Source organism: Rhea americana, unplaced genomic scaffold (genome assembly GCF_003343005.1).
Source record: "Rhea americana isolate MKP2758 unplaced genomic scaffold, rheAme1 scaffold_53, whole genome shotgun sequence".
NCBI lineage: Eukaryota > Metazoa > Chordata > Aves > Rheiformes > Rheidae > Rhea > Rhea americana.
The window spans coordinates 1,838,195-1,851,200 of record NW_028186679.1 but is presented as its reverse complement, the minus strand read 5'-3'; the positions used below and the strand labels follow the sequence as shown (position 1 = coordinate 1,851,200).

Here is a 13,006-nt window from a genome sequence, read left to right as displayed (position 1 = left end):
ACGATCTTTGACACAATTTTTGAAAATGTCCTACAGGCAAAGGGTTAGTGTATCTATTTAATTACACTGAATCACTGAATTGATACCATTTTAAGCTGTTGTTTCCAATTTAGGCTCCTGTTGTGTTCAAAAATAACATAGGAAAGGTTTGCCTCTCCTCTGTCACAAATGGAAACCCAGATAACTCCAGGTGGCCCATTTGAAATGCATCAGGGTAACAACAGCCCACATAAGAGCACAGTCAGGCATGATATGCCTATTCAAAAGAAAGAATGTAATTTATATTTAATACAGGTTGATGAAATGAATTTATTGCATCTAAATTCATTGTTTAACGTGAACTATCTGTACCCTGGTTTAAAAACAAAAAACAAAACAAAACAACAAAAAAAACTATTGTTCTCTTAAGTGCAAAATGTTAAAAGATATTTGTTTATTCATTACATGAGAAACAGTCTGCATTTGAGATAAGAAACTGAAACAATAATAATTATCCAACTACAGTTTAAATTAACATTATTCATTCTGGCACCTCTGTATATCCATGACCTTTACAAGCCTTTATTTATCACACATAACAAAAAACTTACACAGCTAATTTTGCAAGAGTTAACACTGATGAATTACTGATCATTTCTCATTGTAATGATTGTGCTACCTCCTTAATTAAAAAGATGTCTGATGTACATAGCAGAGTTTTTATTTTTATAGTGTAAAAGAGTTTCTGGGGACCGTTATAGAACAAAATACAGTTTTCCCTCTGAGACACAGTCACATGTAGTTAGCACCTCTGGGTTATGAAGACAGAGTTGTTTCTTGTGAAGAAGTAGATCAACAAAACACACTTCACTAATTCGTTGAGGGCTAGATCTTTATTCCACTTGCATACTATATTCATTTTTGAGTAAGGAAATGGCTTCTCTCATGGAATCTCATCTAAATACTTCTGTGATATGATAAAGACAATCTAAAACCTCACTGGACTGTGAAAATGTATCATGTTGCACAGCTTCACCATGCCTAGACCTTGTGCTGTGATTTCCTTCTTCACCCTGTTCATGTCCCTTGTGACACATCTCCATCAGAGGTGTTCTGTTGCCCTACAACTCCCTCTTCCTTTATCACGAAGGAATTGCCACAGCCCCCTGTTAACTTCTCCCATAGTTGAAGCTGAATGTCACAAGACCGTGCTCACTACTCTGTACCTTTGTGGTCCCTCAGGCCCCCTAGAGACCTTTCTGTGGCCTCAGAGAATGAGGTATAAGGATGTGTAAGCCTTCCCATGTATAAGCCTTCCCATGTGAAAATGTGATGATTCACAAAGGGTCCTTCTGTGCCTGCATCCTAATCTCAGGACTAATTTTGTGGTTGCTCTTAGTTTATTCATTTTTATGCTTTTGGAGAAGGTTTTCATAGCAGTAGACTGGAAGCTGAAGGCTCTAGAGCAGGTTGCTCTGTAGAGACTGGAAGCTGAAGGCTCTAGAGCAGGTTGCTCTGTAGCCTGTGGACATTGTCACGCTGTCTTGCCCAATGGTACATAATTTTGCTTGAAGCAGAACAACCTTAGCAGGAAACCTCGGGGAAAATCTGACCCATGATGATGTAGTGGCTCAAGCTCCCAATCAGGGAGGAACGAGAACAAAGTGCTAGTTCCCACATTTAGCATGTTAATGGTTGACTTGAGACTCTGAAAAAATAACATCCTCCCCTCCAGCTCGGTGTTATGACAATGTAGCCTTCCAATAGCCGTTACCCTTCAGAGCACTTCTCTGAATGCCCAGCATTAGCTGTTCTCAGGAGGAGAAGCCTGGGCCAAGGAGACTGCTGGGCTCTTCCAGTGTGACATTATGTGATGTGCATCCATGGGGTGGCCAGAGCTCAAAAGAATAAACTCATTCTCCTTTCCAGTCTGGTCATGGGAGTGTCCAAAGCAGTTGCTTTCTTGAATTATCTATAAGTAGTAAAAGCGACTAAATAGATTTTTTGCTCTCTGTGGTGAAGTTCTCTCCTGTTTGTTTTTGTTAAAGCCTCCTATTTTATGAAGAAATAAGCATTGCTATTGTCTGCGTTTTTACAGTTGCATTCAAAGCAGAGGACTCTCGCCCAAAGCAGAGATCCCCGAGGAGGCCGCGCAAGCCCAAGACATTAAATAATCCAGAAGATTCAAGCTACTACACTTTAATACATGTAAGTTTGGCAAGCTTTTGTGGGTTAAAACTGTTAGATAATTCCTACCTAAACTCTCTTTCTAATTGCCTGATTTCCTGTATTCCTTTCTAACACAGCATAAAAGCTGGGCCTTACTGATAGGAGGCTGGCCACAAAATTCGAGTTCAAAACTACATTTCAAACAACTAAGATTCAAAGTTACCTTGATTGGGGCTCCAGGTCAGGCCAATTTTTATCTCTGTAACATAACATATATACTATTATATATGCATAAGCAGCATTCACACTTTCAACACCTAAATTAAGTGCTCGGTCTCCCTAGATTCTTTGTAAAGTCATTGGAGAAAAACAGGTTTGTTCAGAGAGCTATTTTGAACGTCTAAATTAGTACTTGATCTTGCAGAGAGAGCAAATATTAAAATAGGCTATATTAGTATGCAAACTGTAACTTCCTTTACCAAATGTGTCAGATTGTGATTATGAGGGAATTGGCAAATACAAACAGCTCAGGAGACTAATGGATTTGAGTATCTCTATATATAGCCCTTAGTCCAAGTTCAGATGCCAAGGTCTGCTTTCCGCTCTTGACTTCAGTGGTCTTAAATATAGAAAAAGGCAAGAAAGTAAGCAGAAAGAGAGACAATGTAAAAGAAGATCAGAAGGTGATTCCAGAAAAAAAAAAAAAAAAAAGCAATTAAACTAATTTGCTCGAGGTGCATGTATCTTAGTAACCTATTTTAACAGCCGGCAAGAGCCCAGCTAATAAACTAACCGTAGCAATTGCTTCGCCTTTCAACAGAAGGTGTCACCAGGGCCTTTAGGGAGAGTTGTGTTGGGCATACCAGAAAATACTAACGCGGCTGTATTTTCTTATCATGGCTTTGAAATAACACAGCTTTGGAACAGTGATATTCTGAAAAAGAAAGTATATTCTTAAAAAGAAATTGGAGTGTAAGGATAAGCTTTGTTTTGGGAAAACGAGTGGTGAGACTAAGGGCTGCAATGAAAGGCATGACATTAAATTCTGCACTAGCAAATTTCTGAGAAGTAATTCTAAAGTAAATTAGTATTTATAAAGCAGAGATTTTACAGTCACAAACATAATATTTTATGAAAGCAAATTTGCTATGTGGCCAACTCCTTATCAGAAAGCAGCCATCAGATCAGTGCAAAGAAATACTGCAGTAATATTGGGGAATTTTTTAACAATTTTTTACCAGTTGTTTTTCAAGATATTCATCAACATCACTTCCTGTTAGCTGTATTTTACAGAAGGGTTAAAAAAGAGAAGTCTGTCTTCCTAACACTAAATTCACTAGTAAGGGGAAGATTCAGCAAAAACTTGTAATAACCTCAACCTGAACCTTAAATAGGGAAAGGGGCCCTCCCAGATCTTAAATTCTTGCCTCAGGCAAGCCGCTGAGCTATGAGCTGAGATAGCCAGGGCTGGTCAGCTTTCCCAGGCATTTCTGCTTTAATAAATATCACAGTGAGCTGCAGCTATTCACAGTTGAATATCAAGCTGATCACCCRAAAGTTAAAGCATGCAATGTGAGTATATTTTTTGCAAAATTTCCTTTGCCTTACGGTTTCCCTCTGCAAAAATAGGTATTTCTCTCGCATCTTGTTACAGATATTAATTAGATACTCTCTGTTCTCACTTACCTCCTTGCACATAAAATGGTGGCACACAGGTATAAAAGAAGCCTGACAGTAGCCCTTTGTTCATACAAGGCATTAAAAGTTTATTTGGAGGTTTACTTCTTTAAATCAGCCTATCACTTTGAAATTATGTCTTGTGCATTTGCCTAGATATTGAATTGTCARTCCATCAGGATTCCTGATTCTCTTGTTACAGTGACTTTAAAGTGGTACAATTCATTAATTCTAATAAGTTTTCACTGGTTTGCAACAAACATAATTAAGATTTTCTGTACTTAAAAATACTACTTCTGAAGTGTCATGCGTTAGATGCTRCAGTATAATATTTTTTCTCTGTAAAGACAGAAATCTATTAGAGATAAGAAATTATTTAMATTCCCTATGAATCACGCTATTCTGCATCTCCGAATACCTTGTGTCCTAACGGTAYTTTTGCCACCTAGTACACTACTTTTTAAATGGAGGCTTTGCCCATTTGACTCTACTGAGGCCTGTGACAATGCTGCATTGAACAGGATTATTCCTTTTTCCCTGCTGCATTGCCTGTGTTCAAGTAAATTGTCATGGCATCAAAGAAATCTGCCTCAGTGAGACAGTATTTTCAACTTTATTAAAACAACAATAGATATTTCAAGGTTTTATATCTGCTTTTCAACTCTGATCACAATTAATTTTACTTTTCTCACAATATGGCAGCAAAAATTTGGGAGTAACAATGCTAACCACATTCTTAGTGACATTCATATTCACAAAGATTCGGAAAAGAGATTTTTCCAGGGCACTTATTCTGCTGTTCAGCAAACTATGTTCTGTATACTTTTGTTTAACAAAAAAAATAAGAAACTGTCACATCTTGCATATTGATGAATTGTGCCTTTGTAAAAATATGCATTTCAGCATACTTAAAATTACTTAATATTTTCCTAGAAATCAATACAAGATGAAAAACGGAAACCAAGGAAAGACAGGTAATTTTTTTCATTATCTCACTATTTTAATTTTGGTACTGTAGAAATAGTTCTTCTCAGTACTTCAATTGGGAAAATAAAGCATTAAAAAAAAGCATAGTAATTTGGTGATTTACATGAAGGGCATCATGCACAAAGTTAAAGTATGCAATTTTGAAAAACAAAAATGCATTACAGAATTCAGTCATTCAGTTTTACTGGTCCTTTACCATGGCAACACAAGCACAATAATAAGTTAAGATAAGGTCCACCTCAAAGACAGTTCTGATACAGAAAATAATTGTAGGTACTTAAAATTGCAGCCGAAGCAAATGAGCAACCATTTCTTTTTAGTTAGCAAAAATACAAAGAATGTTAAAATTTTCTCCTAAAAATATATGGCTGTTTAGAAATAGATCATAAATATGTAATCAGTAATATAATAATAACCGGAAAAAAAGGAAAGTAGACATTGAAATTTCAATCAGAAGTCCTTTTTTTTTCCACAGTGTAACCTATTTTGATGGATCTCTGTAAAAATAAAGGAAGCAGTACATACATCCTACCTTTTCATATCTTAGATCCTTACATGTGCTGTAGACCTGGTAAATTCATAGTCTGCAGTTTCTGATATACATGTAAGCAGTAGTTTTACTCATTTGTGGTTCAATACTTAAGCCTTTTGACTGCTCACCTGTGACTTGTGTAATGCTGTAGTCTGTTCATAAATGCAAGATGCCTGACCACTGCCTGAATGAGCCCTTAGCACTAACCTTGGCTGAAGCTGTGAGAAAAAGACCTCATATCTAGAATGTATATCTTAGATAAAGTTAAATGACATCCTACACACAGATTATGTGCACACAGAATGTAGCTTCATTCACCCACAGCTAAAATTGCACTTGATTACATCATTGCCTAAGGAAGTCCATTAATGTCCATATGCCTTGTAAGCGTCAGTTCTAGGTTACAGCACTCTTCTGATGCCTTTTGGATCTTGAAAAAAATTCACATCTGTTGGTATCTCTCATTCAGCAAGAAAAAAATGCAAAACTACTGGGTTAATCCCATTTGGCCTCAGTTTTATTTTACTCATCTTAAATCTAGATAGTAGATTCCATGTAGTTCCATTCCAGGTAGTTCCATGACAGCATCTTCTTTCATGTGCTGAATATATATTAGTATAACACAGAAGCAGAAATCAGTGCAGTTATTTCTTTTTTGTACCAATAYGAGAGATGAATTCTGAACTTTTTTTTCAGGTTACTTTAGGAGACTATTCTTCCCCTAGCCTTTTAAAATTAGGTGTTGGGATTATTTGGTTTTTGTACCTGTGACATTTGATGACTCTCATCTGACAAAATACAGACATCTGCATCATTAACATCTATATATGAACTAGTTGCTGTGGACTCTCTTCTTGTAGTCAGAGGACAAAAAAATAGGCATTTTAGGAAAATGATTCATCTCCTCCTAAAAGAGATATCTAAAATAGGTCAGATGAATTATATCATAAAAACGCCTCTCCTCAGGGTATAATAGCAAATCCAAACAAACCGGTTCAGCTGTATATGACTGCCTCATGAACATCTAAGGTAGATAAAATTAATCCTGCTCTGTGAGACAAAATAGGATGCATGAGTAYCACCAAATCACAGAATCACACAACGGTTGAGGTTTGAAAGAACCTCTAGTCATCCAGGATCATCTAGTCTAACTGCCCCTGCTCAAGCAGGGTATCCTAGACCACACTGCCCAAGATTATGTCCAGATGATTTTTGAACATCTCCAGGGAAGCAGACTTCACAGCCTGTCTGGGCAACCTGTTCCAGTGCTCTGTCACCCTCGCACTAAAGAAGTTTTTGCTTGTGCTCAGATGGAACTGCCTGTGTTTCAGTTTGTGCCCGTTGCCTCTCATTCTATCCCTGAGCACCACTGAAATGAGTCTGGCCCCATCCTGTCAATAYTCTCCTTTCAGTTATTTATACACATTGATATGATCCAACCTCAGCCTTTTGTCCTCCAGGCTGAACAGGGCCTGCCCTCAGCCTTTCCTCCCAGAAGAGATGCTGYAGTCCCTTCATCATGTTAGTAGCCCTCTGCAGCACTCACTCCAGTAGCTCCATGTCTCCCTTATATTGAGGGGCCTAGAACTGGAATGCAGTATGCCAGATGCAGCCTCGCCAGGGGTGAGTAAAGGGGGAGAATTACATCCTTCTACCTGCTGGCAATGCTTTTCCTTATGCATTCCGGGATACCATTGGCCTTCYTGGCCACAAGGGCACRTTGCTGGCTCATGTTTAACTTGTTGTCCACCAGAACTGCCRGGTCCTTCTCTGCAGAGCTGCTTTCCAGCACGTCAGCCCCCAGCCTGTACTGGTGCATGGGATTATTCCTCCCTAAGTGCAGGGCCCTGCACTTGCCTTTGTTGAACCTCATGAGGTTCCTCTCCCAGGAGAGGAGTCTGCCCACCTCTCCAGCCTGTCCAAGTCTCTCTGAATGGCAGCACAGCCTTCTGGTGTATCAGCCAGTCCTCCCACTTTTTTGTCATCGGCAAACTTGCTGAGGAGGCACTCTGTCCCTTCATTCAGGCCATTGGTTGAACAACAGTATAGTGTAGTACATTCTTTTGTACACTCAGCTTCCCAGCAAATTCTCTTGCTACTGTTAACTTATAATTAGCAACATCTTGAGGCGTGTGTCCATTGCCAAGCTTTGCTGTCCTGGGCACATTTCATGGGCGTATTTCGTGGCCCTCTGGTATGGCTTCTTCATTGAAATACCAGCTTTGGTGCATCACACAAGCTATGCTACRTCCCTGCTTATTCCAGAACACAGAATCACATAATGGTTGAGGTTGGAAGGGACCTCTKGRGATCATCTAGTACAACCTACCTGCTCAAGCARGGTCACTTAAAGCACGTTGCCACAAGGCCATTCSAACTCAGGAATTCAACTGAGTTGAATACACAACTTTCTTGTAAGCAGTTTCTATGTATTTAGCATATTCMTTTATTTCTTCAAACTGAGTTTTCTATTAGTCCTACTAAAGAGGATGAGCACACAATTTCAGAAACAGAAAACTGCAGATGTTAGATTCAGTATGAACAGCAGAGCAAACTCTTCCCCATCTTACGCTCAGTTTGAGCATGGAGGGATTACTCTCAAAGTCCTGTCCTTAATCCTTCCGCTGAATCTGCAAGAAAAGTTTCAAATGATATGCCCTGCTTATTTGGAGACCAGCAGCTAATTTTGCATGCTGGAGGCTACAGAACCTCTYAGGTGGTTAACAGGCTAATTATTTCACTATTAAGATATAAAAATCAGTGTAATTGAGATGAAAATCTCTGTATCATATTTGCAAATTGTCTGAAAAATCCAGTTCTGCATGTTTTCTGCCCTTTTACCTATGAAGACCTGAAAGAGTTAAATATATAGGTGATTATTATTTTTTATGTCTTGTCGATCTCCATGATGAATTTGGTTTCTAAGGTCCTCTAGGGAGGGTCATAAGTATGCCAATACACCTAAATGCTTGAATTTTAATTTGCTGAATGAGCTGAAAAACTTGACAACTAAATCACAATCTAAAGCATATTTTTGTCATTAAAACGTAAATCCTCTGAAGAACAATTCTTATAATGAAATTACTAGCACAGTCAGAAATATATCATTGAAAATGACATTGCTGAAAGTGGCCTAGTAGTGTCTGACCTTGAAGTCCCAATACTACCTTGATTTATATATATATTTACATATATAGGTGCACAGTGACACCCATGTTACAAAACCAAATGTAATTCTTGCATACCCAGGCATCAGACTGGATTTTACTGCACAATATTTGCTGGTGGGATCAGCCAGTATTTAGCATTTCAAAAGTCTCAGCATCTGCATTGTACAGCAGTCACATTCAAGAAACTGCTTTCTTGTGTTTATATAGTATTGTCCTTAGACCTTCARCTCACAAACACAATTAATTATTTGGTTATCTTAATTTTTGAATGTTGAATATAATGTTGAAAAGTGGAATTTTTAACTTAATATACTTGTTTATTGACAGTCTGGGCAAAGTTCTAGATTTAGATGTCTATTACCAAGAAATTTCATCTATTGATTCCACCTCAAAAGACAGCAGTTCTRCCACAAAAAAGAAGAGACAACCAGCTGAGCGCAGGACTTCAACTTTAAGAGCCACTGAATGGTAAGTCATATAAAATAACAATAGGAAAAAAGAAATGTATATCCTACTTCAGAAAAGTGTGAGTATATATATATATATATATATATATATTTTTGTGTACACTTTCATGCAAAATAAAGATGCACTTTCAAATTAGATATAGATCTTTCTTTTTTTCTAATCATGGAATCTTGCAAACTTGATTTGGAAACTGTATAACTAAAAATTTGCCATCTTCATGTAGCAGGGACAAATGATGCTGCGATTGGGGCTCAGGCTGCCTGCCAGGCTTTGGCTTCCCAAGCTCCACATGAGAGGGACAGACTTCCTGCTCTCAATCTCTCATCTAAAGTGGAGATAAATGAAAGCAAAAATCTAAAACTTCTATTTCTGGCTCAGGCTTTAAATAGGGTGGGTGGGCGCTGAACTTTCTGCCTGCTTTTTGCAGCCAAGACAGCTGCCTGACGTCCCGCTTTTCCCGCTGGCCTGTAGCAGTGCAGGTAGCGATGGCCRGCAGCTGATGCCACCAAAGTGGACAGGCATGAAAAGCACCCAAAAAGCAAGGCTTGCTGTGCCTGCTCTTGCCCCGCATACGCTTCATAGAGGCTGACCTCTGCCGGGYGAAGGAAATCATATTCTGGCTCTTGCTAGCATGTGGGCATGCATTACACACACACACACATTTATATATATTTATGTATTTATATATTTGTATCTTCATATATGTGAAAAACTTGGAAAAGACCTAAGTAAAAGGCTTAAGGATTGCTGAATTTTAAAAACATATCCAAAATCATAGAGAAACTGTTTGTAAAACATTTTGYGCCTATTACTTTACTTTACCTCTTGGCATTTTTCAGGTAGCATCTAAATTAGTATTAGAAAAGTGTTGTGGAATTAGAATGGAATTCCGTGGAATGGAATTAGCAATAACAACAATATCAGAGAGCTGCTGTACAGTTTCTATTCCTTGGAACATGTTACATTTCTAGATATGTTGATTACCTCAAATCTTTCACTAGGAAACTGCAAAGTAGTACGAGGCCTGGTTCAGATGAATGAGAGTTTTGCCACTGAGCTCACGGAAGAGAGGTTCTCACTTTACACCACGTGCAGCTCTCATTACATCCCGAATAGCCCCATTAAAAAAAATCTATGTTAACTCTGAATTTACACTGTTACCTTTGAGGACAGATTTTACYCTTTCTTAAATGTAAATAATAAACATTTTCTGCAGATCACTGTCTTTTGAATAGGAAATTTTTGTATGCATACAGTCATCTGGATCTACAGAAATTAAGCCTCAAATCTGGTTTTCTGGCAGGTGGTGGTGCATACCCCCAGAGCAGAACACTACATAATTCTGTAGTTACTTTGGAGTAATATACTGTCTCTAACTAGCTAGCTTTTGTTTTTAATCTTACTCCATGGGAATACCTGGTGTCAGGTCACCATTCCAGCCTGTCAGAGTTGGCTTCCAAAATGTGACTTGCCATCTGAAAAAAAATAAGATATGATGAGCCTTTACGCTGAGCTCAACAAGCAGGTTAAAAATAAACCAAGCAAATTTACACCGATGGAAAATCTGGTCCCGTGTAACCATCAGGCAAAGCACCTCTCCATGTTCTCAATACTGTTATTATGTCCCCTTCTTAGAAGAACAAGTTGTTCCTCAATGTTCATCTATTCTTAGTATAATGTGTTTGTTCTGAGGTGCCTGCTTTATGCAGCAGAAGGAGGAGAGGCCCGGAAAAGTCATTTGATTTTCTTTTTCTTTTTTATTYTGTTGAGGGTAGAGGTTAAGCAGTCGATTAGTAGTGTTTGCCAAGGTAAATATTTTGATTTTAATTTCTAAAGCATTTCTGCGCTTAATCCCTAGGTCAAGGGTTGCAGAAAGCCCTCTGGAGGAGAGTAAAACCGAAGATAATCCCTATGACTACAGAAAACTGCTGCGGAAGACCTCACAGCGCCGGCGCCTTATCCAGCAGTTCTAGCTGCTGCTGCTGCGGTTGCTGCTGCCATTTGGCTTTTATTAGCATAATCTTTTTTATGATTTTATACCATGTGCTTCCTTTTTTTTTTTAATCTCCAATGTTTCAAGTTTACAACATGTGTTCATGTGAATATGAACTATTGTAGTTTACAGCCCAACACCATTGCAAAGGGACACTGTCAATCACCAGTCAGATACTTTAAAAAAAGACTAATATAAAAATCACAACTACATCTTAAAATTATTAGACATGAAGCAGCTTGAATATACTTTATCTTCCTCAATGCGTATTTCTTTCCTTTTTACATTTTGTCAGTCCTAATCAATTAAAATAGATCATTCAGTTTACAGTTTCCTATTTAAGCTTTCAAATTCCCATATATACCTTCAGAAAACTTTAGTTATTATTTCTAGAAAAAGCGTTTCACAGGAAAAAAAAGTACAAGAATTCTGTGGGAAAATTTCTGTTCATTTCAGGTTTACAATGCCTAAATTTGGGGATAAACTATATGTGGTAAGTGTCCCTTTAAGCAAAATAAAAATATGTGATAAATTGGATGGATGGCATATTATAGCAGTATATTTCTTTATTGACTTTACCATAAAGCTAATAGGCAGTTTTAAAGGTCAATAATGTGTGTATAATCTTTATGTTGGAGATGTCCATGTATAGGAAGTATATCCCATCCTCTCTTCTGCTTCAGGCTTTGTGACTAAATGATGAACTTCTAAATCGCGTTTGCTTTGTTCTCCTTTGTGTTAGATTTTTAGGAACCTTCATCTCTGGGATGCCAGGCAAGGACTGGGAAAACGCTCTGTGGTCGATTGCTGCCTCAGTGCAATGATCATTCTTAATTAGTTCCACTAGAAATTAAGCGGAAGCAAAGGTAATAGCCACTGTGTTCAAAATTTCCCCCAACTCTTAATTCAGAAAACCTTATTTCACACAAACCACACAGATAATTGGTGTGTTTCCATTTAGGATTCATAATTGCATGTTCCCAGCTGCAAAACAAGAGAAGGCAAATTTCATCAAGCCTGTAGAAAGGCCTGATCCTGCTCTCTTGCTTTGTTTCCCTAAATACTATGACTGGCAGCAGCAGTAAGCCAAGGGGACTGAGTTTTTGTGTCCCTCTTTGACACTTGGACCTTTCCCCAGAGAAATGTAACCGTTGCTTCTTCTTGTGTAACTAGTTATAAGGTTGCAAACCAGATTAAAATTTGCTGCAGTATAAAAACTGTGATAAAATTTTGAAAGCTATTTTAAAGTTGCTTTCTCGTGTATTACTAAAATGGCAAAATAAATAAAAATGCACAAAGCAGTTAAACGGTTGGCTGTGTCTGAATTACACCCAGAACTGATGAAATACTGTGGGCTGGGGCATGAGTGAGCAAGGCTGAGAGGAGCTCACAGCAGCCTCCTGACGTGGAAGGCTTGGGTTAGCTTCTGCATTTCTTCAATGGCGATGTGATCTGGAAACGGCATCAGACCTGTTATTTCATACAAAGAAATCCCTGGGCTAGTTTTCCTGTGCTTTCCCACCAGYGGGACAGTGTTGATAAACATCAAGATGTAGCAGTGAGGCAGCAGTCTTAGCAGCCTTCGTGAGTGTCTGTACAGAGACGAGAGACGTGAACCTGGCCTGGGAGCCCCCGGGGTCTGGCGCRAGGAGCAGCGGGTGACCCGCATGACCAGTGCTCTCTGCATGGCCAGATCCTGGCCTGGCCCAGCCTGGCCTCTCTCTTCGCCAGGGCTAGAGCTTGAGCTCACTCCCCGGTGCAGGAGGAGAGACAGACTGGCAGGGGTGGGAAATGTGTGCCCGCAGCCCTCGGGAAGCAGCTCGGTGGAAGGGGGAGACTTGATGGCTTTGAAACCGATGGTGGGGGGGAGAAGGGGTGCGGGAGAGGGGTCCTTTCTTCCAGCCGCATCTCCGAGGCCGGCTGCAGAGCGGGCAGAGCAGCGGGGAGCAGCRCCAGGCTCTGCCCGGCTTGCTGGAAGCAGGGCGGCCGGGGCCGCCCTGCGAGGAGAAGGGGGGCGCGGAGCCGGCGGCT

The 13,006-nt window shown here is 39.3% G+C and overlaps 2 protein-coding genes across 2 annotated transcripts in view; both read left to right on the top strand.

Moving 5' to 3' along the window:
- The window catches only part of MYO3A (myosin IIIA), a 129,063-nt gene extending 117,826 nt beyond the window's left edge, over positions 1–11,237 (top strand). Inside the window, exons 32-35 of the mRNA XM_085318306.1 lie at positions 2,078–2,187; positions 4,759–4,799; positions 8,842–8,982; positions 10,841–11,237. Of these exons, the coding sequence (XP_085174432.1) occupies positions 2,078–2,187; positions 4,759–4,799; positions 8,842–8,982; positions 10,841–10,955 (407 nt within the window). The 3' untranslated portion in view covers positions 10,956–11,237. The remainder of the gene's footprint in view (positions 1–2,077; positions 2,188–4,758; positions 4,800–8,841; positions 8,983–10,840) is intronic.
- Positions 11,238–12,642: 1,405 nt separating this feature from the next.
- Positions 12,643–13,006, top strand: part of GAD2 (glutamate decarboxylase 2) — a 37,417-nt gene continuing 37,053 nt past the window's right edge. The window contains exon 1 of the mRNA XM_085318317.1: positions 12,643–12,850. Within this exon, the coding sequence (XP_085174443.1) occupies positions 12,643–12,850 (208 nt within the window). The remainder of the gene's footprint in view (positions 12,851–13,006) is intronic.